At 42.7% G+C, this 27,484-nt stretch overlaps 2 protein-coding genes across 3 annotated transcripts in view; both read left to right on the top strand.

Annotated features, from left to right (window-relative positions):
- Positions 1–1,631: 1,631 nt before the first annotated feature.
- Positions 1,632–17,242, top strand: LOC115795135 (alpha-(1,3)-fucosyltransferase 9-like). Of its 2 annotated transcripts, none has more exons than XM_030750938.1 (2): positions 1,632–1,768; positions 15,845–17,242. In XM_030750938.1, the coding sequence occupies exon 2, from the start codon at positions 15,853–15,855 to the stop codon at positions 16,933–16,935; it is 1,083 nt and encodes a 360-aa protein (XP_030606798.1). In that variant the 5' UTR covers positions 1,632–1,768; positions 15,845–15,852; the 3' UTR covers positions 16,936–17,242. The 2 variants fall into 2 exon arrangements, with proteins under 2 accessions (XP_030606798.1, XP_030606799.1); XM_030750939.1 differs by lacking the exon at positions 1,632–1,768 and adding an exon at positions 8,292–8,754.
- The window catches only part of LOC115795136 (alpha-(1,3)-fucosyltransferase 9-like), a 45,904-nt gene continuing 20,108 nt past the window's right edge, over positions 1,689–27,484 (top strand). Inside the window, exon 1 of the mRNA XM_030750940.1 lies at positions 1,689–1,768. The gene's annotated coding sequence lies outside the window, so the exon portion shown is untranslated. The remainder of the gene's footprint in view (positions 1,769–27,484) is intronic.

Raw genomic sequence — 27,484 nt, 5'->3', positions numbered from 1 at the left:
ATAGCTTAGTAGGTAATCAGCTGAAAATCAAATAGTAAAGTGAAACGAATCCAATATATTTACCCAGCATATAAAATAACTAAAGGTTTTAATATATATTCATTTTTATTATTTTTTTTAAATAACTATTTTTTTGCAAGTCATTGTTTACTGCATTGCATTTTTGATTTATTGATGTTTTGATGCTAACATGTTTTCTGAGACAAAATATTTTCCGAAATTGTTACTAAAGGTGGCTCATTTTATGCTAAATGAGAAAAAAAGCTGCTTATTGGTCACTATGGAGAAGTATTTCACCAACTCTAGTGGGGTGTCGTACTGCACCTGGCAACCTAAATATAACCTAACCCATACTCTTCTAAGTAGTGTGGAAATAATGAAAAAATTATTGAAAATTTATCTTGGAAAAAAAAAAATCAACCTGACATCAGTCCTCACGTGTTCTTTCTGGATCTATTATAATTAATATGGTTTTTACATCTGACCTCACACCCTGAAGCTCCACCTGGCTCTCCCATCTCTTCCCTGAACTAGTTATATTAATAAAATGGGTGTTGCCCTTGTGTTGTGTGACTGTTACTCACACTGACGTTACTCTTTTTTTTTAAAAAAAAAAACAAAGTCAGTCCTGCTGCTGTTTCAGCCTTTTCATTGGTGGTGGCATTGTGCTGAAATGAGATAACAAAGGATTTTGGCTATTATAGCTAACTTCTAGTTAGAAGTTCAATATTGGACAAGTGACCGTCCCAGGATTAAGATGACTGAACCAAAGAGATTTGGTTTCTATATATGAAAGCAAACTGACAACAAGGCGTTATAAACAAGCCATATTCATGGCATCCCAACAGACCTTTTTACCTCATTCAAGATTTTCTGACTTCTGCAGCTGTCTCCCACCTCCCAAACACTCCCGAACACTCCCGAACACTCCCGAACACAGCCGTTCAGAGGGGGGCGGGAGGAGCGCAGTGACATGACGCTATGTTACACCTTCAAAATAAAAGCACGCGAGTTAAAGATTTCAAAATCAAGTATTTTTCTTCTCCGTGGTGTAATTTTTGGGTAGGACAAATGCGCCTGTCTCCAATATTTTGGGGGTTCACGTCACCCCAGGTTCCTACGCCTATGGGGACAAGAAATTCAAGAAATGAACTCTTGACAAGGCACAGCTGCAAACTGAAAGCCATTCAAAAAATATGAAACATATTCTGGTTTAACACTTTGTTTACTAAATAACTCCATATGGGTTTCTTCATAGTCTGGAAGATATTTGTGTAAAAACGTAGGGAGTAAAGGTAAAAGTACATCCTCCATGCATTCAAACAAAGGATGCTGTCTTTTTTGGTTTCTTTATTTTATTTCATTAAAATATTCAGTAACCTCATACGTCTTATCTCTCCATCCTCATCCCTCTTCATACTGACACTCACACACAGCCTTGAGTTTTACAACTGTGCTTTAGACCCTTCTACTGTCAGCGCACAAAGGGCGGAATCTTCCGGGAATTGTTGCGCTATTTTCTGAAGAACTGATTGGTCAGTAGGCGGTGATTTCATACCTGGTTGTCCATTAACTGGAAAATAACCTGCTAAGGGGGAAGCAGTTTAGTGGCATAATTTACAGCGGTGATGTATCGCAGTAAGAACTGAATCGCCTTAACGCTGAAATCCTGTTTTGTAGTATAGGCCTCTGATGAAAGACTGATCACTGATCGGTTATTAAACAGAAGGAAGACGGACAGGTCAGATATCTGACCCTTTCTGCTGAGGTAAATCAACTTCAGTCACTTAAGATGAAAACTGCTGTCGGAATGTCGAATGTTTTTTTTTTTTTTAGGCGTTTCCCCCTCAGAGCGCAAAATTTTCGAAGAAGTAAATATGAATCATACAAACGTGTTTTACCCAAGTTTGCGGCAATTTACTCCATATTGTGCTAAATTTAATTCCGGAAACGCATGACTTATTTTCTGCCTGATATGGTTGTGATAGTTGCTTCTATGAATATTCACTTATGTGGAATAAGGGGGGAGATGTTTTCAGAACGAGTGCGTAATTGGCTTGCGTGGATGGCTCAAAGCTGTGCAGTGCCAAAACTTTGGCTCTGTCCTGTATCTTTTCACTCAGTCCTAACCGTACATATTTAGATACTGCGCTATAAATTTATTTTCCTTAATAATACTGGTATTTTGCTGAACAGAACACAACTGAATTTGGAGCATCAGAGGGAAGAATCTCGAGTATGTGAGTTGCTTCACAGACAATTTAATACTTTCAGTCACGTTTCTATACCGCGATTCGTACAAAAATGAAAGCCTCTCTGCACGTCTGTTCTTGGCTGTGCGCGCACACGTGGAGTTTCTAAATTAATCGGTAGCTTAGCCCAGCCCACAAAACGTTGGATTTTCACTCGATAAAATCACTTATTTTAAAAAGTCGTTTCAGAGTAAAATCAATATAAAATGTCAGACTGAGCGCTACTTAAAAGCTGCAGTCAGGTGTGTTAGGCTGTCCTTCACAGCGCAAAACAAACAATCAGTGCTTTGCTTTAAGCAGCACTATAACACCTGTAGAAGAAAAATGAAAGCCTTGTTGTCCGTGAAGCAGTCATATGCAAGATTGTATGTTGCCAGTAATTAGTTAAAATTTTAAACTTTACTAACCCTGATCACATAGCTTCTGCTTCTATCGTGCTATAATGGCCCCTTTAAAACTGTGAGACACTGTCTTGTCTTTTGGATTCTCACCTCTTTTTCACCTTAATCTCTTCTGCTCCCTCCTTCTGTTCTTTCTGCTGTCCTGGTTTTAAAAGGAACACCATCAGCATGTGCCAATTAAACTCTATCCAAATATATAATTTTTTGAGATTAGGTATGTAATTCATGTTATCAACTTATTCTATACACTGACTCAACCAATTATTTGAAGACATCAAACATTACTAATGCACTATCTCATGCCATAAGAAATAAATCATCATCAAAGTTAACTATTAGATGCCAGCTGGAGGGCCATATTCAGTCTAAATATAATCTTCATTAAGAAGGCAACCACATACATATGCCGCGTTGCGGTGCGGGCGGCGCGGGTTTGAGTCCCAGCCCGTCGCCAATTTCCCCGCGTGTCTTCCACTGTATGTTTCCCCCATTTCCTGTCTCTCTCCACTGCCAATAAAAGCTGCTGTGGCCCAAAAAAAAAAAAAAAAAAAAGGCACACCTTCTGTCAATTATAAGGTATTAAATAACAGGACCTAATAAAAATTTCATCTATTTCTTACCAGATCTTAAAATTAAGTAAATACAACCTCAGATGAACAACAAGACTTGACATATTGCAGTGTAATTATTTCTTATTTATTCATTTAACAAACAGGGGCCTATTATAGAACATCATGACTTGAGAGAAGGACAATAAATTGTATGCTCTGTTGTAACTGAAAAAAAAGAACAACACAAACTGGAAAAGCAGGTTCTGTTAACAAAGATGAACAGGTATACAGGCCGTTAATGTTTCCAGGTTACTTCTTCATATATTCATGCTGCTGTAATTTCAGATGACAAGGACTTTGCATCTCACAAAATAAACAAAAAAACAAACAAAACCCCCCAGTAAAACCAGGGTTAGCCTATCAAATAGCTGAGTTATAGAAGAAGAAGAAGAAGAAGAAGAAACAGCCTTTATTGTCCCACAGAGGGGAAATTTGGGTGTAACAGCAGCCGCAGTTATTATAAATATAAATAAAGATATAATAATTTACACTATTAAGAAAAGAATATATATAAAATCAACAAACAAGATTAACCTTAATACTACTAATAATAACACTATATACAATGTACATGAATATGACTATCTGACGAGTAAAATATGACATTATATCTTCATTTGGCACTCTTGGGGCTCCATACATAAAGACTCATGTATTTGCACATGCATTTTTGCCAATACTCACAAACGCCATGAATGTTTACTTTGAATCCAATTTGTCGCTGTGTCAATAAATGGTGTTGTCCTCTCTCCACACTTAACAGCCCTAAAAATGACTGTTGAAGGCCCTCTCTTAAAGCAGCAGTGAATTACAGTTTTTCTGAATTGATAAAACACATGTTTTGAAGCCTCCATCCATGTTCTCAAAACCTTAAACACACATATAAAAATTTAAACTAAGGATAACCTGATCCAGCCCTAACTACTGTATAAGCTTTATCAAAAAGGAATGTTTTAATCCTAAACTTAAATATAGAGATAGTGTCTGTCTCCCGAATCCAAATTGGGAACTGGTTCCACAGAAGAGGGGCCTGAAAGCTGAAGGCTCTGTCTTCCATTCTACTCTTAAATATTCTAGGAACCACAAGTAAGCCAGCAGTTTGAAAGCAAAGTGCTCTGTTGGGGTGATATGGGACTATGAGATTGCATTGAGGAGTGCAATCTCTCGCATGAGTGGAAAACAAAATCGGTCACAGCCATCTGCATCCCTAACCTATGGATCACCTGGAATGGAAATGCCAGGTACCAATGGGTGAGCTGTGCGTTAGCATCTTTCATGGGTTGGAGCCACTGCAGCGGGGCTTGATCCAAACAGACGATGAAGAGACGGCCCAGGAGGTAATAATGAAGAAAGTTGACCGCCCACCAGATCACCACACACTCCACCTCATTCATACTCTTCCAGGCTTCCTGCACATACAGTTTCCAGCAGATGTATACTACCAGGCAGTCAACCCCTTTTACCTGCTGGGACAAAACTGTCCCCAAGTCTCTGTCAGAGGTGTTTTGCCCTTAAACAAGGGGAATAGTGACAGATAAATGAAGAGGTCGACACGCCGCTCTTGCCTTCACTCGCCTTCACTCGCCTGTATTGAGTAACTTACAAATGTGAGCAGAAGCTGAATAACAACTGTGCAATGCGGCGAGACAGTAGCACAAGCTAACGCAGCAACAAAGTTCGCTGGGAACTCATCAAAATAAGCATTCAAAAATTAACACATTCTCTCAAAATAAACAACAATAAGTAAACAATTAACGATTACATGTGTTACTGAGTTTAGGGAGTTTCGTGCGCAGTGATTACCTTAAACAAGGGGAATAGTGACAGATAAATGAAGAGGTCGACACGCCGCTCTTGCCTTCACTCGTCTGTATTGAGTGAGGGAAAGGAACGCGCGGTTTCCCTTACTGAAATCCTAAGGCATTACTAGTGGATCAGTGCACAATCGATTCAGGCAAAACACTTACTCCTCAGCTCTGCATTTCTACTACATATTCTACACAGCAACACAGTCAAAACAATAATAAAATGTTGTGAGGTAAACGGAACAAAATTATAAAACTAAACAGAATCAAATTTCTTGTCCATTACATACTCCCCCTCAAAAATAGATGTTGTCCTCAACATCCTTACAGTTAATCTTAAGCACAAATATGGGGTTACTTATAACAATGGCATCAAGAAACATGCATTAAACCACAGTATACTATAATTGCTGTTGTACCTTATTACTCTACAAATATCGTTTCACAGGCTGGAACTCTTTTCATACATTCTTTTTAGGATGGGTTAACAACCCGAGTCTTTCAGTGTTCTCCGATGGTCTGCATGAATTACAGTGTCCATTCAGTTAGACATAGGTAACAGTCTGCAGGTGACTTGTGGCAAAGTCCTGTTAGTGCAGCATGTCTAAAGCAGCAACACTCTCAATTGATAAAAGTCCATGACAGAGTTTTAAGTGACTGTGGCCATGTGGTGTGCTTTGGGTATGTGTTAAGCTGAAGGCACAATGTATGAATCTGCTTAACGTTCAACAGTCCATTTGAATGTGAATTCTGTGTTAAACAGTCCATTTGCTCTGACTTGAGTGAGATGTATGTGCATTAACTCAGTTCAGTAGCGTGTTTTGTATGTGATCACAGTTTCTTTCTCTGTCCATGTAGTTATCAGCGGTAGTATACCTCCAAAGTGCGTGTCCACAGCACCATAGAGTGTGAATGATGTGGTAGTGTTCTCATGTTATAACAAGCTGGTGAGCCAAGCCGATTATAGGTGAAGATCTTTGGTGGCTTACGCTGTCTATTGGTCTCTGAGTCTCTTGTTCACTGGTCCTGCTGCATTCATTTGGGGCAGGTGAAGGGACAAGGTCCTCCACTGCTGTTTCCCCAGCGTGATTTCCCTCTTGGTCAGGAAAGTCCTCACATTGGTCTATTGCTCCCTGTTGTCTCTCTGTCTTAAACATTTCCTCCTCTGCTTGGAGGTGCTCAGCTGCTTTATCAGTACTCACAGGATTCAACCTCTGATGATGGCATGGCTGGGATGGCTGTTGAGGTGACACTGGATAGTATTCATCATCATCATCCTCTTCCTCTGACTGTTCAACCTCCTCACTTGTCTCCACAGCCTTTTTCCTTGTTTGTGGTCTCACTTCTATCTCAATCGGCAAATGGTCACATGGTAGGAGAGGATTGCGATGCAATATTCTTGATCGTCCTTTTGCCTTCTCAGGTCTGAGTTCATAAACTGGGATATCTTTGCTGACCTGACGGACAACTGTGTGAACTGTATCCTCCCAGTGGTTCCTCAGCTTGCCTGGACCTCCTCGAGGCGTCACGTTCCTGATTAAAACACGATCACCTGGCTGTAGTACTGAGCTTTTCACCTTACTGTCGTAATGGCTTTTGCTTCTCATGGCTGTTTTGTGAGTGTTTTCTCTGGTTATCTCATATGCTTCTTCCATGCCCTGTTTCCACTTTTCCATGTAGTCATGGCGATTGCTGTCTCCTTGCCCTGATGTCAAACTGAACAGCATGTCGACTGGCAATCGTGGGGAGCATCCATATAACAAGTAAAAAGGAAAAAATCCAGTTACCTCGCTCCTGGTACAGTTGTAGGCATAGATCAGTTTGTTAAGTGAATCCTTCCAGGTCGTTTTCTGTCTCTCTGAGAGTGTCTTTAACATCTGGAGTAGCGTCCTATTAAACCGCTCCACTTGTCCGTTCCCTTGGGGATGATAGGGAGTAGTTCTGGATCCAGCAATCCCACAGCAGTTTTTCAGTTGCGCAAACAGCTGATTTTCAAACTTAGCACCCTGGTCATGATGGATTCGTGCTGGGAAGCCAAATCTTAGAGCATAGTCATTAAAGATTTTGTCCACTGCTGTTTTACCTGATTTGGAAGTTGTGGCATACGCCAGGGCAAAGCGTGTAAAGTGGTCAATAATTACAAGGATGTATTCATAACCACCCTTGCACTTATCAAGGTGTAGGAAATCAATAGAGACAAGTTCAAATGGGTGAGCAGTGACAATATTAGTCAGTGGTGCTCTGGTCTCATGACATGGTTTCTTCTGTTTTATGCAAAAACATCTCCTCGTAACGTAATCCTCTACTTCCCGCTGCATGTAAGGCCAGAAGAACCGGTCCCGTATCAGTGGCATTGTCCTTTCTACACCCTGATGGCCCATTTTGTTGTGCAGCTCCTTTAATACTGTATTTTTGTGTTTTTCTGGTAAGACTAGCTGTCTGTTTGCTGTTCTTCTGTACAAAACTCCGTTCTCATCCATCTCCAATTTGTCCCATTCTCTTAGAAGACAGAGGGTCTGAGGACTAAGTTGCTTCAGCCCTGAGCTCAATGGTTTTTGCTCTGTTAGTTTACACTGAATCACAGGTCCAATTGTTAGATCATGTCTCTGGTCCTGTTTGATTTGATCTTTTGTGAGTGGAATGATGGAGACATCTGCGGCCATGGCTGCACACTTGACTGAGACACCCATGGACCATGACACACTGGATTCTCCCTGTCTTTCCACTGCTTGTGTGGCTGCTCCAATCACATCATATGCCATTTCCTGCGTGCACTCTTCCATAAATGTTTCCATATCTACAGGCATCCTGGACAGACTGTCTGCATCCACATTTTCCTTACCAGGGCGATATTTAATTGTGAAGTGGAAATCTGCCAGTTCTGCTCCCCATCTGCATCCTGTTGCATTCAATTTGGCACTGGATAGTACATAGGTAAGTGGGTTATTGTCGGTGTACACTGTAAAGAATGGCGCATAATATAGGTAATCACGGAATTTCTCTGTGATCGCCCATTGAAGAGCTAAAAACTCTAACTTGCCTGAATGCAGATGGTAATTTTTCTCAGCTGCAGTTAAAGTACGAGAACCATAAGCAATCACATGAAGCTTCCCATTCTGTTTTTGGTACAGCACAGCACCTAGTCCTTGATTTGACGCATCAGTGTGGAGAACGAATGGCTGCAAAAACTCTGGAAAGTCTAAAACAGGAGGCTGAGTTAGACAGTCTATTATCTGTTCCAGCGCTGACTGATGCAGGTCGGTCCATTCAATAGGTGTACATGAAGGGACACTCCTATTATTCCGTTTCATTGCCACTTTGGTCTTTTGTTTTGCTGGGTGTCAATGTCTCCGGGTCCCTTGAGCAGGTTATACAGAGGATTAGCAATCCGTGCAAAATCCTTGATGTATTGTCTGTAATAACTTAACAGTCCTAACATTGCTCTTAATTCACCAATAGTACCTGGCTGTTTGGTTTTCAAAGCTGTGACTGCAGCAGTATCAGCTGGATCTATCCTGCTTCCCTCAGCTGAAACAATCCTGCCAAGGTACTGTACTTCTGCTTTAAATAGGTCACACTTCCTTGGTTTTAATTTGATTCCATGCTCCCTCAGTCATCACAATACCTTCCTGACATCCTCAACATGATCCTCAAATGGTCTGCTGAACACCAGGACATCATCAAGGTAAGGCACACATTTCTCATCCCTTAATCCCTCTAAGCACTCCTACATGCAATGCTGAAATGCTGCAGGTGTGTTCATCAGTCTAAATGGGATTCTGACCCATTCATACAACCCCCAGGGGGTCACAAAAGCTGTTAGATGTTTGCTGTCTTTGCCCATGAACCCCTGGTGGTATGTCTTACCCTGGTCCAGCAGTGAAAAGAGTGTGTTTCCACCCAAATTGTCCATAATGTCCTGTACTCTGGGGATGGGATGACGGTCTGGATGAGTCTTCCTACTGAGCTCCTTGTAATCAATGCATAAACGCAGCGTACCATCTTTTTTCCTCACACAGACTACCGGGGAGGAGTAAGATTAAGTGGATTTTTCCACCCACCCCTGGGCTATCAGATCCTGTAGGTAGTTTTTCATCTCCTGATACAAGAGCTTTGGTACAGAACGATATGTCCGTGTCACTGGGTCATTATCTTTCAATGAAATGTGAAATTTGCAGGTTTTCCACACAGCCTATGTCATCGTCACACCTAGAGAATGACTGTGATTCTTCTCTTAACATCTGACTGACAACTTGTTTTTGATATTCATTCAGGTGGGTCAGATCAACAGGTGGATTCCATTGTTCGATAGTAGGTATGCTCTAGGGTTCTTAGCCTGAACGTGGTGGACTGATGTAGTGGGCAGGCAGTCAGTTTTGAATATATCAGCAGGATATATATTGATCCAATGGGCTGCACAGTTCCAATAGCAGTCCTAGTTGGCAGTACGATGTCATGGCTGGTGGGATTTTGTACACTGACAACAATTTTTGGTGTCATTCTGGCCTTCACTGATACAAGGGTGTCACAAAACTCGAGTCCTTCAGGCCACTGTGGGTTCTCATGAGGTTCAAAGATCAGATTCTCATCTTCCTTGAAAGGTGAAACTTGCACTCAACACTCGATTTGGATGGAGCTGTGTTTAGGCATGCTAACTCTCTTGTTTGTTGTTTTTACTCTGTGCTCACATGGCTGTCCCACCCTCACTGCATTAACAAAGGCTCTTGCTCTATTCTTTCTAAGGTGAGGGAAAGCTACCTTTACTGTTTGCATTAGCTTCTCTTTGTTTCTGTCTTTCGTCTGGTCCTGTACATTGTTCACTAGGTGCCAAATCACATTGAAACCAATTATGGGACACGACTGTTGGTTGCCTTTTAATACTAACATGGGTATTAACAACTCATCATCATTAGCAGTAAGTTTGAAACTCACCTCAAGCCAACCAATATATGGCATTTCTGTTCCATTAGCTGCCTCGAGTTGCAGTGGCTCAAGAGGACTGACTAGTTCTGCTATATCCCTCAGCTTAACATCAGACAAATGGCTCTGCTTCCAGGCCTCATCTATAGCACAAATTTGTGAACCTTTGTCCCAAAGTGCCTGAATTCTTAGACATTTCTCTCCTACTAGCTCCCTTACAGTGGGTGTCGTCACTGAATTACCAATTTTCCTGTATTTTGGTTTCTGACCTGATGGGGTTTCCTGTTTTTTAATACCCAAGCATGTGTTTGATCTACAACATTTTCTGTGTGCTGACCAGTGTCTCTCTTGGCATTTTTTCGAGCAGTACAGTGTTATTTTACAAACAGAACAACATTTCAATTTGGTACTCTCTTCCCTTCCCTCACAGTTAGCACAAAACTGGGACTTATCTATGCTGTCGGCTGCCCCTTGTCCCGTAGGAGCAGTCCGTCTTAGTTTAAATGTCTCTCTCTCTCTCTAGCAGATTTTGTCAGTCTTGGTGCTTTACAATCTGCCGGGAAATGCTCACTGCTCCCACACCTAAAACAGTGTTGACAGTATTCCTCACCTGACTGCACACAAGCAAAACACCTGGGGTGGTTGCATGGTATTGGATAGTATTGCTGGGGTGCAAACCTTTGTTGAAACTGTGCTGTTCCCCTCACATGTCTAAGCACGTGTGCTGGGTGGTATTGCAGTGCCACTGCTGGTGGTAAAACTGCATACAATTTTGTTCAGCTTCAATGGGGACAGGCTGCAGGGGTGCAGGAGTTGACTTTTGAATGGTTTCTTTGATTTGGGAAACCTCGGCTCTCAAGTCTTTCAGCAGCACCATGTCAGCACGCATTTCTTTTATTTCCTAGAGAAGATCAGGGGGGTACTGTAGCTGCTCTTTCTTGAACTGTGCTTTTATGTTCCACTGGAGAGTTGCTGGATTGGACAGTATTTACAGTTGTTACTCGTGATGGAGCTGCATGTTTCTTTTTGTCCTGCCTCTCCTTCTCATTGGCGACTGCAATTTTCACTTTCTCCAGCAACAACTCATCTGAAGTATTTATCTGCAGTAGGTAAGGTTGCAGGTCACTTTTAATATTGTCATTTTGAAGACCAGTCAGGACAGTATGCATGAAAAGACTCTGAACAAGTGCTGGATCATATATCAGGCTTGATTCGACATCCTGAGATGCAAACAGGATTTTCTGTCTCAAATCCATTGCTCTGATTAGGAAATTTTGGTCTGTCTCTTTATTACCTCGGAGGTGAGTTGCTTATATAACTCTGTGGCACTTTTCTCCTGGTAGTGAGACCTGAGGATTCTCCTGAGGGCAGGCAATGTCAGATTCTCTTTCCCTTCAAGATAACTCCGTAACTGCAGGCCTGGTGTGATAGCACGAATTACAGCATCAGTGATTTCTGACTCTGGGTAGCCTTTATAGAGCCCATTTTCAATTTGCCTGGCCAGACTGGAAAATGTGAGCCTATCTTTTTGTCCAGGCTCCTCATTTGGCCTGATATCTTAAAGTCTTTGTGCCACATAGAGCCATTTGGTGGTGTCAAAACAATGTTTTTTACTGGGGTGCAAGGAATTGCGGTGGGATTCATGCTATTCCTCACTGGGTCATGCATTTCGCCCTCTTGTGGTTGTTGAAACAACCTTAATGTCTCGACTGCTCTCTGCATGCTTTCTTGTTAATGGGAGGTTTGATCCAGAATCTCACTTGCACTTGGTTGTTTATTCATTTGTACATTGCTTATAATGTCCTGAATATCAAGAAGCTCTAGGGTAGCCAAATCTGCCCGTTCAAGGTGCTTTACTACAAGTGACACTAACTGACTGCGTGTTTTATAAGTCACACACTCTTTTTCTGGTCCTGAAATTTGAAGTGCATCACATAATTTAATCAGCTGCTCTACAGTCAGTTGGTACAGTGTTCCTTTAATTTCCAGCTGTAGCTTCTCTAACTCTGACTCCATGTTACCAGGCTTAGTTGGTTTTTATTGCCCCCTAGTGGCAAGCCTTTCATCCCAGTGGTGCCTCCAAATGTTGTGCCCTTAAACAAGGGGAATAGTGACAGATAAATGAAGAGGTCGACACGCCGCTCTTGCCTTCACTCGCCTTCACTCGCCTGTATTGAGTAACTTACAAATGTGAACAGAAACTGAATAACAACCGTGCAATGCGGCGAGACAGTAGCACAAGCTAACGCAGCAACAAAGTTCGCTGGGAACTCATCAAATTAAGCATTCAAACACATTCTCTCAAAATAAACAACAATAAGTAAACAATAAATGATGACATGTGTTACTGAGTTTAGGGAGTTTCGTGCACAGTGATTACCTTAAACAAGGGGAATAGTGACAGATAAATGAAGAGGTCGACACGCCGCTCTTGCCTTCACTCGTCTGTATTGAGTGAGGAAAAGGAACGTGCAGTTTCCCTTACTGAAATCCTAAGGCATTACTAGTGGATCAGTGCACAATCGATTCAGGCAAAACACTTACTCCTCAGCTCTGCATATTCTACACAGCAACACAGTCAAAACAATAATAAAATGTTGTGAGGTAAACGGAACAAAATTATAAAACTAAATAGAATCAAATTTCTTGTCCACTACAGAGGCACCCTTTCAGGTGAGATCAATTAATGGGCTGGTCAGCTCCATGAAGTTTGGGACAAACCTGTGGTCATACCCGGCCAGCCCCAAAAACTGCCTCACCTCCTTTTTGATCTTGGGACATGGGCAGGATGCGATGGCCACCTTCTTTTCTATCTGTGGACGCACCTACCTGCCTCTCAAGTGGTACCCCAGATACTGTACCTCCCTTCGTCCAACTGCACACTTTTTTCGAGTTGGCCATGAGCCCCACCTGCCTCAAAGACTGGCACACGCTCTGCCCAGGTATCACTATGGATGATGATGTCATCCAGATAGCTGGCAGCGTATGCAGCATCCAGGTGCAGCACTCCATCCATGAAGCACTGAAATGTGGCACTGAATAAGTTGATAGGAACCGTCACAAATTTGTACAAGCAGTACGGAGTGGAGAAAGCTGTCTTTTCTCAGGACTGTGGAGACAAGGGAATCTGCCAGTAGCCCTTTGTTAAATCCACTGTCGTGAAAAAGTGAGCGGTGCCCCAACCAGTCTAGAAGCTCGTCGACCCGGGGCATGTGATATGTGTCAAACTGTGACACCTCTTTCACTTTGCGGTAGTCAACACAGAACCAGATAGACCCATATGTCTTCACTACTAGGGATGCGCCGATCCGATATTCAGTATCGGTATCGGTCCGATACTGGCCTAAATTACTGGATCAGATATCGGAAAGAAATTTAAAAAATGTAATCCGATACATTAAATAACGTTTCGCTCACATTAGCTGCATTACAGGGCTCAGTCGTCTTCTCCTTCTTGTGGGTTTGCGGTTGACCAAATCAGCTTAGAGCTGCATTACCACCACCTACTGGAATGGAGTGGGGGATCAGTAGTTAGAAAACAACCCCCTCAGATCCTCCGTCGCTGCGACGGATTCCCTTTGACACTGAGCGATCATCGCTGACATGTTTTTCCGCCTCCACCGCTCTCTGCCTTGTTTGTGTGTTGTGCTCGCTGTGCTGAGAATCAGCTGTTATTTTTTTTCTCTACTTCAGTTCCCGGACTTACTGCTAGCGAGCGCAGCTATTAGCACTGGTGACCGTCCGGTACCGGAAGAACCCCTTCCCCGTCAAAATATTTTTGATACTTTAATCCCTGATTTGTGACTAAATATAGACCTGCAGTAGAAACGTATTTAGGAGAATGCTTGTAAATATAAAGCATTACAAGATTGCGCTCACGCAGCCCCTAGTTTTTCACGTGAACACTGATGATGCAACAGCAGCAGTCAGCTGATTTACATGCTGTCTGTCTGCACAAGCGGAAAGAGGCAGAGCCGGCGCGCTCAGATGGAGCGGAAGGAAATGTTTTTCTAGTGTCCAAAAGAAGCCTTTTTGTCCCTGTAACCTCCATTAAACCTTTACTGGGAAACAGCTGGAGATCCTTCATCAACCACCTGATCAGTTAATGAAGAAAAGAGAACTTTGTAGCTGCTCCATCCACCCTGTTTGTTTCACACAGGGAAAAACTGCAATACGGAAGTTAAAATATGCAGATGAACTGTTAATATGAAAAAAAGTATTTCTTATCCAGTTACTTAGGTAATCAATATAAATAGAATACACAATTGCTAAAATAATCGATAGTTGCAGCCCTAATGAAATTTGCAACATACCATAAGCATCACCTTCTCACACAGAAGCAACAGGATTCAGGTGATAGTTATTGTTGTAAGTCAGTAAAGTTTATTTATATAGCGTTTTTCACAGACAGAAAAGCACTGTACAATAATTAAAACACAATATCACCCCTCCCACCCCCAGAAAACACTATGTTAAAAACATAACATTACCATATTAAAAGAAAAAGAATAAAAATAAAGTCAGAAACCAGAAAGCCTGGTTAAACAGAAAAGTTTTCAACTATTTTTTAAATGACGCCACAGAGTCAGCTAAATGGAGCTGGAGTGGTAAACAGTTCTAGAGCTTTGGTGCCACTGCCTAAAAAGCTCTGCCCGCCCTGGTCCTTAGTCTTGTATGTGGGACAACTAAAAGACTTTGATTTTGTTGTGTGAGAGACTGTTGACTTCTTTTTTTTTTTTTTTTTTAATGTTTTTAAATGCCTGGATCAATTTTAAATATCGGATTTATATCGGTATCGGCTGATATCCAAATGTTACATATCTGTATCGGTATCGGACATAAAAAAGTGGTATCGTGCCATCCCTATTCACTACCAGAACTATAGGACTACACCAGTTGCTGTGTGACTCTTCCGTCACCCCATCTCCAGCATTGCTGCTAATTCCTTCTGAACGATTTGTCTTTTATATTCAGGCAAATGATAGGGATGTGCACTGTCACCCCCAGGCAAGTCTCAAAATGGTGCTGTATGAGTGTGGTGCAACCGGGCAGGTGGAAAAACACATCTACAAAATGTTGTTGCAGCGACTCCACATCCGCTGTCTGGGTCGGTGTGAGATGGTTTTCAAAATGGAGTGAGGAAGGAATGGTCAAATTTGGCACCTCAAGCTCCAACTCATCTTGATGTTTGATCAGGCTCACCAGACAAATGGATGCTGCCTCCTTCTAGGCTTTTAGGAGGCTGAGGTGGTAAATCTGAGTGGCCCTACCCCTGTCCGACCATAACACTTCATAGTTCATGCATAGGCATAATAACCTAAAAGCTGTTAAAATCTTTTGGCACACCTGTTGGCCAGATGTTAGATGCAAGGTCTTTTCCAGTCTAATGCATTCTCTTTGATTCTCTCTCTCTCTGCTCACATAAAAAAACATCATTAAAAAGCTCTGTAAATTCAACACTGAATACACCTTGTTAGATCATTAAGGATAGAAAAAAAGCATCTCTTAGCTGCCTGTTGTGGTTTTCATTGACCTTTTCCTTTTAGTCCAGGACCCTGCTTAATCCATGACTGGGAAACCAGCTGTTTGTGTAGTAATGTTGTGGAAATATTTTCTCTCTCTTTTTTTTTTTATGAGCACTAATCCTAAGTATTGCCTTACAAACAGCACAGTGAAAATTGATAACACTGAGCATTTAAATAAGGGATGAAATGTTGCTCGGAGTAAACAGACACTATTAAATGGTACTATTATGTAAAATTTAACATGATTAGATGCTCAGTCTTAATTTTCTATTCTGCCTATCGTGATTGTATTGTTTTTTTTTCTCTCCACTTTAAATTTGCCCTTTTTAGGACAGAGTATGGAAACTGCACCTTCTCACAGAATCCTGCGACCCCTCCTGCTCGGTGCTTTTATACTGGGATTTTCTGTGATTCTGTTTTTTATGTATTTTAAACCAACTATAAGCTGGTTACCAGGTCCTGTAATGTCAACAGTATTCAGAAAACCTGGCCTGAACCTCTTCTCCACCAAGAGTGATAGAAATGTTACCATTGTGCTGATCTGGAGCTGGCCCTTTGGACAAGTGTACGACCTGAGCATTTGCAGCTCAGTCTTCAACATTGATGGCTGTTTCATCACAGCAGACAGGAACCTCTACAGTAAGGCAGATGGGGTCATCATTCACCACCGAGACATCAGCACTGACCTGTCCAATCTCCCACGGCTCCAGCGACCATCATTCCAGAAGTGGATATGGATGAATGCAGAGTCGCCATCAGACTCATCCCAGCTCCCTGGATTAGACAACCTGTTCAATCTGACTGTCAATTATCGTCAGGATGCTGACATTACAGTGCCTTATGGGTACATTATACCAGCAGAGGGTGAGGAGGATTTTATCCCACCAGAGAAAAACAGGCTGGTCTGCTGGATTGTGAGCAACTGGAACCAGAACCACATGCGGGTGAAATATTACAATGAGCTGAAAAAACACGTGGAGAGTCACACATATGGACGAGCCTTTGGGAAGCCCATATCTGACCAAGACTTTTTACCCACCATTACCAGCTGCAAGTTCTATCTCTCGTTTGAGAACTCCATCCACAAGGACTACATTACTGAGAAACTGTACAACCCGCTGTCAGTGGGGACAGTGCCAGTGGTTCTTGGCCCACCCAGACAGAATTATGAGAACTTTATCCAGGGAGACGCCTTCATTCATGTGGAGGACTTCACCTCACCCAAAGAGCTGGCTGATTACCTGCTGCTCCTGGACAAGGATGAGAAAATGTACCTCAGATACTTTGAGTGGCGGCAGCACTTCAAAGTAAAGCAGAGCTATTTTGGGGCTGAGCACACGTGTCTGTCCTGTGATTACTTGCGTAGGCACAAGGAGTACAAGGTATTCAATAACCTTAACAAGTGGTACTGGGGTGGCTAGTGCTTTTTAGGGTTGTGTGGTTCTTGTTACGCTATTGAAGAAACTGTTGTAAGATGTTTGTTCTTCAGTTAACGCAAAGGTTCATTGCTGATCTGTCTAGAGCAGCTGAATAGTAATTTTCTGTTGGTTTAGTGGCCCAATGAGATGTCTCACTTGTCGTTCTGTTTTTTTTTAATTTTAGTTGCTGTGAAATTTTAAGTCTTATTTTGGCTTCTTTTATTGTTTATGTTTCGGCTTATCAGATAACACTGATGATACAAGGTTTTCTTTTAAGTATCTCCTGTTCATTCTGCTCCTCAGGGCACATGAATGCATGCCTGGCTGGCTGTGTCAACAAGTAAAGTAGAAAGAGGGGCCAGGGTGTGTGCAGTCTAGCAAAATTGTAAAAATAAATTTGTTGGGTATTACATGCTTTTAATCAGGAATAGATGCCAAGGGCCAATTTTAAAATTAAAATATACAAGTATAAAATATAAATAATAAAACGATGCAAAAAGGGCACTTATCAAGTTCAGAAGCCAAAACAGAAGGTGTTAGAGCACCACCTAGCATCTATATTAGCCCTTTTCCACCACCGGGGTACCGGTGCCGGTGCCCGTGCTCTTCCCAAAAGAACCGGCGAAAAGCTTAGGAATGGGCCCGCGTTTCCACTGCGCTTGCGAACCGCTTGTTAACGTATGAGTGTGGGCGGGTCCTCGTCTGGACACGGAAACTGAGAGTGCAAATGTGGGAGAACACGCTCCCCTTTCTTGTGCTGCAAACACATTTTATGGTGCAAACAAAACTACTGCAGCATCTGTGTGCAGCACAGAGGTAAACACGGAAAGAAAATACGAGCAAGACGACAAGTACGCACTTTGCGTCCTTTTATCTGTGATATGAACTGATACAAAGCAGCAAGATCAGCCTTAGAGCCCAACCTAATTCACAGCCATGAAAATCGGTTTGCTTTTCTCATGTCATACACATGTAATACGTTAGAAAAGTTTATGTTGCGACGGCAAAGTCACGCCCTTCTGCCGCTTTCGTCAGGCATTCTTGGTTCCAGACCAGCTAGCTTGCAGGGCCCGAGTTCAACCCGTTTTCGGCAGAGCACCGAGTGCGTTCGTGGTGGAAAAACCGCTGAACGATTCAAATACTGGCACCGTCACCGGAACCCCGTCATTGGAAAAGCGGCTTCTGTGCACCTGCCTGACAACTGGCCTACTAATGCAGACTGCAACCTCCCTTTACACCTTTGTTGACATCAGTGCAAGCACAGGTGTTTATTTTCTCTTCATGCCTTCATAAGTGCTCACTCTGTTCTGGGTGTTATTTTGATTAGTTTAGAAATTTCTATGCTAATAAATATGTTTAACAAAAAATTGCAATTAAAATGATGGATTAAATTACATAGTGGTGGAATTTGTAGTACTGTGTCAAAATAAAGTCTCTGGAGCTTGAAAAAGGCGACTGGACTTCTTTTTGTTTCTTGAAGACGTTTCACCTCTCATCCGAAAGGCTTCTTCAGTTCTCAACCAAATGGTGGAGAGACCCAGGTATTTAAACCCCTGTGGGCGTAGTCCCCTGGAGGTGGTTATGACCCTCTATTGATCATGTGCTTGAGCACATGTGTCCAGGTGTGAAGGGGGCGTGGGTCATATTTAATCAGTGGTTTCAGTTGAAACCAACTTAGGACTCCGCTCCATTGTTTCCTGTGGCCTATTGAGGTCACTGGAACAAAGGTGTGAATGGGGGTTGAGACGTCTGGGAAGGGAGCTCAGGACAGCACTGTAAGCGGGGGAAAGTTGGTGACGTAATCCACCTCCTCTGTTCAATGATGGTTGTTCACAGTGGACATAGATGGCTTCTTTCACTCCTCTTTCAAACCATCTGTTTTCCCTGTCCAAAATGTGGACATTGGCATCCTCAAAAGAGTGCCCTTTTTCCTTCAGATGCAGATGTACTGCTGAATCTTGTCCTGTCGAAGTGGCTCTTCTATGTTGTGCCATTCGTTTGTGAAGAGGCTGTTTGGTTTCACCAATGTAGAGGTCCGAGCACTCTTCACTGCACTGAACAGCATACACTACATCGCTGATCTTGTGTTTGGCGGGTTTGTCCTTGGGATGAACCAGTTTTTGTCTTAGGGTGTGACTTGGTTTGAAGTATACTGAGATGTCATGCTTGGAGAAAATTCTTCTGAGTTTCTCTGACAAGCCTGACACATATGGGATGACAATGTTGTTCCTCTTGTCCTTCCCATTCTTTTTGACCCAGGTGTCATCTACATATCTGTACCAGTGGCTAGGTGCCATCCCTTTGAAAGAACCAAGAGCTTTACTTTCCACTTCCTCCATGTAAAGGTTGGCTACAATGGGAGACACTGGGGAGCCCATGGCACATCCATGCTTCTGTCTGTAGAATCCATCATTGTATTTAAAATATGTTGTGGTAAGGCAGAGATCTAAAAGTGCACAAATCTGATCTGGGGTGAAGCTGGTTCTGTTCAGTAAGGAATCGTCTTCCTGTAGTCGTCTTCTGACGGTCTCCACTGCCTCAGTTGTAGGTATGCAAGTGAAAAGTGAAACCACATCAAAGGACACCATGGTTTCATCTGGATCCAGTACAAGATTCTGGACCTTGTTAGTAAAATCTGTAGAGTTTTCAATGTGGTGGGGTGTGATGCCAACAAGCGGTGATAAGATGGTGGCGAGGTGTTTGGAAATGTTGTAGGTGACCGAGTTTATACTGCTGATAATGGGTCGAAGTGGGACTCCTTCTTTGTGGATCTTTGGGAGTCCATAAATGCATGGAGTGGCTTCTCCAGGGTACAGGCGGTAGTAAGTGGGGCGGTCAATGGCTTTTTCCTTTTCAAGTTGTTGCAGGCAGCAAACAACTTTTTTCTTGTAGTTGCTTGTGGGATCACGTCTCAAGACCTCATAAGTATTGTTGTCACTGAGGAGTGTAGTAATTTTGTTGTGGTAATCCGATGAATTCAGCACAACCGTGCACCTCCCCTTGTCGGCTGGCAGTATGGTGATGTTTTGATCCTTGCTTAGGGCTGTGATGGCCTTCTTCTCCTGAATGGTGAGGTTGGATGGAGGAAGTCTTGCACTGGAGAGAGTGGCTGAAACTTTCATCCTGATCTGTTCTGCTACAGGATGAGAAAGTTTGTTATTTCTTATAGCGGTTTCTGTTGCTGTGATGAGGTCTACTATAGGAAGCTGTTGTGGGGCTATGGCAAAGTTGAGTCCTTTGGCTAGCACATTTTCTTCTGGTTTGGTGAGGACCCTGTCTGATAGGTTCTTCACCCACTTTCCTTGGTTTCCATTGCTTATCGTGTCGTCCTGTTTGTTAACAGATGAATGGTATGCCTTGGTTTGCAGAGTTTGAAATTTACGTAGTTGTCTTTCCTTGCCTTTGATGTGTTGTGCGAGCTGGGCTTTGTCCACAAATGTAGAAACTTCTTCTGCGATGGTGTGAGGTAAGAGTGATGAGAGTTTCTGCTGAGTCTGGTGGATTTTGTTCTGGAGTGCATCTATGGTGAAATGGACCTGTCTTATCCTTTCACTTAAAAGGTGGTTCTGTGCTCTCCATAGAATTTGGTCAGCTCTATGTCCTTTTACTGTGGACCCAAGGTGCAAACTCTTGGGAACCAGTCTGGACTGTCTGCATCTCAAGTTGAAACGAAGGTGGTTCCTGTAGTCCGCTAGCTTTCTTGAGTCCCTTTCATACTCCCGCACCAATTGAAGGGTGTTCCTCCCAAAGTGCAAGGCAATATGTCTGTGTAGATTCTCAGTTATCCAGGTCAATAGGCCACAGGAAACAATGGAGCGGAGTCCTAAGTTGGTTTCAACTGAAACCACTGATTAAATATGACCCACGCCCCCTTCACACCTGGGCACATGTGCTCAAGCACATGATCAATAGAGGGTCATAACCACCTCCAGGGGACTACGCCCACAGGGGTTTAAATACCTGGGTCTCTCCACCATTTGGTTGAGAACTGAAGAAGCCTTTCGGATGAGAGGTGAAACGTCTTCAAGAAACAAAAAGAAGTCCAGTCGCCTTTTTCAAGCTCCAGAGACTACTATGACCTGGATAACTGAGAATCTACACAGACATACTGTGTCAAAATAAAGGACAACAAAACACAATCTCTGAGGATGAGTAAATCTAATTAGCCTGAGAAACTGTTGATACCAACAGATATTTGACAGTCCTTATGAAAAATGTTTGTGTGTTGTCTAATAGGATATAATGCTAAAATCTAGGTTCATATTGAAAAATATTTCAGAATAAACAATGTGATCTATTAATAAACAATCATAAAGAACAAGAAGAAACTTTGTCTGCTTTCTCTCTCTTTTTTAAAGTCCTTTCCTCTCATGCACGATGGAAGTGTGGTTATTTAGAGTTTTGTGTTCTCTGTCAACTAAAGGCAATAACACTGTCTTTTCCATTAAGGCTCAAAGTGTGTCTTTTTTCCTAATATGTTATTAATATTTAGGGCATTCTCCAAACCAATCATATATCTCCATTATTACATGTAGATATCCACTCAGCTCAGGATGCAGCAGTAGAGTCCTGATAAGTCCTCATCTTATGTGTGCCTATCCATTAATGTGGTCATATTCATTGTTCTGATTTGAAAATAATACATAATTTAATACCTTGGACGTAGTAAAATTACCATTTGCAGCCTTTAACTGTCATAGGCTGCAAATGGGTTTGAGTTCCTTCTGTGAAGTTCTGTTTTTTTGTTTCTCTGGTTGTTTCCTAGTTTTTTCTTAGGGTTTAGATTTTCAGTTTGTTGTTTTGTATTGTTTTGGTTATAGTTATTATACTTCATTCAGGTTTCCCTTTTGTTCTGGTATTCCCCATGTTTTGCCCCTTTATCTCCTGTTGTATTTAGCTTCACTTCCTGTTTTTTTTTTTCTGTGTGTTGTGCTTAGGTTTCCGTTTTATCTTGTTCCCTTTAACTTTAGAATTTAGTTCTCTTTGTGTTTTCTTTTAGTGTACTGTAGCACGTACAGAAAAATATATAGGCTATGGATACTCAACCTATTTGTTGGACCGGTTTTCTAGGTTCGTAGGGTAGTGAGTGACACACACAGAATGAATGGAGCCACAGGTAGTGAACACAACTTGTATTGAATAACAACACAGAAAAGGATAAACTATGCACAGCATCAAAAGTGAAAACAAAAATAAAATGGTCCTTGAGTCATTGAACTCACTTAACTCAGTCTGGCTGGCAACAGTTAGTCAAGTTAGTCAGATCAATCAAATTAGTCAAATCAGTCACTCCAATTCCAGGAGACAATGTACTATTGCAGCAGCACACACTTGTCCTACCGCACAGTCATGAGCTGCTGAGATGAAGAACAACCCGTTCCTTGCTGGCCAACAGAATCGGTTCGGCTCAGTTCCAAAGTTTTAATGGGTGGCTCGCCATCTCCATCTCCACGGAGAGAATGCAACGAGATCCAATCCCAGTTCCAATGGCACTGCTTGAAACCACCAAGCGGTCAACAAGTCTCTTCTTGCTTATGAGCTTTAAGCGAAACAAGTTGTCGGTTTGTTCTCGTCCTTAGCTTATTCCATTTGTTCGGTTCACTCGGCAGACGCGGTGTTGCCTCCTCGCCTCGCTCTCTGCTTCTGCAGTGCGTACGGGCCTCGACACATGGGGAACGACCTTGCTCGCTCTCCATTTATTTCCTATGGAGCTTGTGCGATGAGGTGACAATCGCTTGCCCTCCTCCAGCTAAGCGACCGGTGACATTTGTGCATGTGAAATTTCGAGCTCGTACACATAGACGTGGACACGCGATCAGGCGACACGACACAACAAAGTTGAAAAATGTTCTGCTTTTGTTGCTGTCGCGTGGCACTAAACCAATCAGTGAGGGTTTCATTTACTGACCAGTGAGCGGAGAGTATACTACACGCTGCAGTCTGCAACCACTTCAGCATGAAGGAAATCATCATTTTAGCTGTGTTTGACTTTCCTATATTATATGACACTTCAAGCAGTGATTATCGAGTTACACACAAAAGGCAACCGTATGGAAACTTGTTGGCGTCAGGCTGACCTTAAACAGAAGAATAGAGAGGACTTGTGTGATAATATAGGATGAACACAAGGTTGTCTTTTACTTTTGAAGAGGAGACTTACCAGCAATATTTCTGTCAGATCCACTGGAACTTTCAGTAAAATCTTCTCTTCATCTTTATTGCCATGTCTGATACGGACTGCTTTGAAAATGTCAAAATCCCTCCAATTTCATAGCCAATCATATTTCTTGGAGACGAGTGACATGAAAGCACAATTTGCAATGCTGCCGTCGCTATCGCGTCCCGTGTGTTCGTTTTCACCCCAGTGGCGATGTGGCCCAGTTGTTGCTGTCGTTATTCGCTCCCAGTGTGTCTGGGCCCTACGTCTCTTTGTGGGAATGGGCTGGCTTAACTTGTTCAGCCAATGAGGCTTGGGCTAGTGTGGATCAAACCATTAAAGGTCTGAACAGGGGGAATATCAGTGATTACTGCACAGTTGGGATTCTCAAACCCACTGGGTTACACCCTCCCCTCCTAATTGTCATGCACGTCCCTGTGCATGTCTATTCTACAACAGTCAGTATCAGGTGTAAGGGACTCAATACAGGCTTTTTTATCCCTTGGAAAAGTGATGCGACCACAGTCAGCAAGAGGTTTCCCAGCTCAGGATAATGCAATCTTCGAGACGACTGGCGATTTCTCTCAGATCTTCTGATTTGAGGAGATACTTGTGAATTGCCCCACAGTGTCTCTGATTCAATGCGAGATGTCTCAGGATTTGGTGGGAGTTTTTCAGTTTCTTTTTCCTTTCCAAGGTAAGTTGGTTTCAGGCTCGCTGTCCAATGTAGGTAAGTTCGTTATTTACCTGTGTTCATTGTTCAGAGAAGACTTGGATGTGTGACTGTCTCCTGTGGGTGTCTCAGGTAAGTAATTTTCTGGAGGTAGTATCTCAGGTTGTTCCAAAGTTTCTGATCCAGCAGGTTTCAGGTAGTGTTCTCCTGCAGGTTCTTTGTTTGGCTGGTTTCTGTGCATCATTGGATAGTCATGGATTTGGAAAAAAATATCTCCCTGTGATTCGTGGGGTATCAGCAACAAAACAAAACTCTTCCTCCTCTTCCTCAGCCAAAGAGTTATTGTCTGGTTGGGATGAACTTTGTCTTGTTTGTGGTTTACGGTGTCTGGTGATCCCTGTGGAGTGTTCTGGGAGGCCCATCTCCTTTCTCTGGTGTCACTGTGTAGACAGATAAGTTTTCTTTCTGTTTAGTGACAACATATACTGTCTGTTCCCATTTGTCCGCCAATTTGTGTTTGTCTCTGAGGCGAAGATTACTGTGAGGAAGGGTGTGCTTCCTGGTTATTGTAATTGTGCTGGATCACGAAGGTAGAGCCCACAGCAGGCGATCGATCAGAATCACACGGAGGTTATCACCTGATTTTAGTTTGGACTTTATTTTCCACCACTGGTGTGGTTACAGCTGTATCTCTCTTTACACTGGTATGTGGGTTTGTGTGTGTGTGTGTGTGTGTGGTTCTGAAACAAGAAACCTAAAAACATATTGAAACATCTATAAGTTACATTGAAACAAAACACACATTACTACTTCTTAAAATCTTATAATTTAAACATAACTGTCACACATGAATCTGTATTAACACTGCTTCAAAGAACAAACACTGTTCTATAGGCTCTGGAGCTTGAAAAAGGCGACTGGACTTCTCAGTATACTTCAAACCAAGTCACACCCTAAGACAAAAACTGGTTCATCCCAAGGACAAACCCGCCAAACACAAGATCAGCGATGTAGTGTATGCTGTTCAGTGCAGTGAAGAGTGCTCGGACCTCTACATTGGTGAAACCAAACAGCCTCTTCACAAACGAATGGCACAACATAGAAGAGCCACTTCGACAGGACAAGATTCAGCAGTACATCTGCATCTGAAGGAAAAAGGGCACTCTTTTGAGGATGCCAATGTCCACATTTTGGACAGGGAAAACAGATGGTTTGAAAGAGGAGTGAAAGAAGCCATCTATGTCCACTGTGAACAACCATCATTGAACAGAGGAGGTGGATTACGTCACCAACTTTCCCCCGCTTACAGTGCTGTCCTGAGCTCCCTTCCCAGACGTCTCAACCCCCATTCACACCTTTGTTCCAGTGACCTCAATAGGCCACAGGAAACAATGGAGCGGAGTCCTAAGTTGGTTTCAACTGAAACCACTGATTAAATATGACCCACGCCCCCTTCACACCTGGGCACATGTGTTCAAGCACATGATCAATAGAGGGTCATAACCACCTCCAGGGGACTACGCCCACAGGGGTTTAAATACCTGGGTCTCTCCACCATTTGGTTGAGAACTGAAGAAGCCTTTCGGATGAGAGGTGAAACGTCTTCAAGAAACAAAAAGAAGTCCAGTCGCCTTTTTCAAGCTCCAGAGACTACTATGACCTGGATAACTGAGAATCTACACAGACACTGTTCTATAGGCTTAATACCAGTATTCACAGTGAACAGCATATACATTTCCCACAGGATGTAAACAGCACCCTCTGCTGGTCTATAAGGAAAAGACCAACATGGCTGCTTACAGCTGCGCGGGGAGTTACGTCCGCCCAACTAATTACCCTAATTAACGCACGAACCTGCCTGCGCCTGATGTTTACATGGGGTACAGAGAGCACCGAACTGGAGCTAACATAACTAGCGTGAACATGACAGAAAAATCCAGGGCTAACAGTTTAGCAACATAAAGCAGTCAGGAACATGTAAGCTTTGCAATTAGTTATCACTAACACAAATGCAGTTCTTACTTGCAATAGATGCACACAGTTCAGTTCGATAACAGCTGCAAAGATACAGTCCGTGCTATTACTCCATGCTGTTAGTAGCAGACTCTGAGAGGCTATGGCGCAGCATGTTGCATGCACACGGGGCGACTCCTGATTGCCTAACAGTCAAGGTGGAGTGAAGAGAGGTGAGTTAGGCAATACCTAGGGCAGTAACAAGAGGGCCTTTTTTTTACAATTACGAACCAAGACTTGGTACCCCACATCCAGTGTGGACTCACGGAAGACTTTGTCAAACCTCTTTTTGTTTCTGTCAACCACTTTCTGAGAATTTTTTATGACTATATTGTAACTGTCTTCAAGGTGACTTTTCAACTGTTTGACATATTGTGAATGAGATATGGACTGTCTGTTAGTTTGTGGCAGTCCAAAAGCAATGTCTATGGGCAGACAAGGTTATCTTCCAAACATTAACTGGTATGAAGAGAAACCATTTACATCATTTCTTGTACAATTTTCTGTGTCCTTTAGGGTACCAAGCATACTTAGTAAGGTACGGTTGTAGCATTCCACAAGGTTACCGCGGGGATGATATGGGCTGGTTCTAACCTTATGTATACCAAGCAATGAACTCTTTTATGGTTCGTGGTTCAAAGATTCCTTTTTGCAACTGTAGTGGCCTTTTGATTTCTCGCGGGAATGGCCAGGGCATATTTGGTGAAGTGATCGATTATCACTATGTCTTTCATGTTCTTACTGTCGGGTTCTACTGAAAGGAAATCCATACAGACCAACTCCATGGGTCTGGTGGTCTGAATGTGAACAAGTGGAGCAGCTTTATCAGGTGAGGCTTTTCTGCAGACGCACCTCTTGAAAGCTCTCACCTTGTTTTCGACATCTGTAGCCATCTTGGGCCAATAGAATCGGGATTGGATGAGCTAAAGTGTGTGCTTGGTTCCCAAATGTCCCATGTTGTCATGGAGATTCTGCATCACAGTGGGTCTTAGAGCTTCAGGAAGGACAAACTGCAACAGGTTCTCTGACCCAGACTGACTCTTCCTGTACAGCAGGTCATTTTGAAGCTCTAACCACTTCCACTCTTTCAAAAGCATAATTAGATCAAAGGACTCAGCTTTCATATTGGCTCAACTCAATGACTTTACCAATAGCTGTGTCATTCAGTTGGATTTGGACAAGGTCGGTATGACTGTATTTGGGTAAGGCTAGCAGGTTGCTGTCATTGCCTTCCTCCTGAAACATTTCAGGAATAGCCGTTGCAGTCATGGCTAATGAATGCAAAAGTGCAAAGAAGTGAGTTCAGATTGGGCTAGGACTATGTGTCTTTGGCAGCCTGTAGCTACTATAGCGGCTTTTCCACCGATGGAGTTCCGGTGCCGGTGCCAGTATATGAACCATTCAGTTTTTCCACCACAAACGCACTCGGTGCTCGGCCGAAAAACAGGTTCAACTCTGGCCCCACAAGCTAGCTGGTCTGGAACCAAGAAGGCGTAACAAAAGCGGCAGAAGGGCATGACTTTGCCGTCTCAACATAAACCTTTCTACCATATTACATGTGTATTACATGAGAAAAGTGAAGGGATTTTCATGGCTGTGAATTAGGTTGGGTCTTAAGGCTAAACTTGCTGCTTTGTATCAGTTCATGTCACAGATAAAAGGACACAAAGTGCGTACTCGTCGTCTTGCTCATATCTTCTGTCTGTGTT

The sequence above is a fragment of the Archocentrus centrarchus genome, chromosome 16, assembly GCF_007364275.1.
Source record: "Archocentrus centrarchus isolate MPI-CPG fArcCen1 chromosome 16, fArcCen1, whole genome shotgun sequence".
Classification (NCBI taxonomy): domain Eukaryota; kingdom Metazoa; phylum Chordata; class Actinopteri; order Cichliformes; family Cichlidae; genus Archocentrus; species Archocentrus centrarchus.
This window is presented reverse-complemented; position numbering and strand designations above follow the sequence as displayed.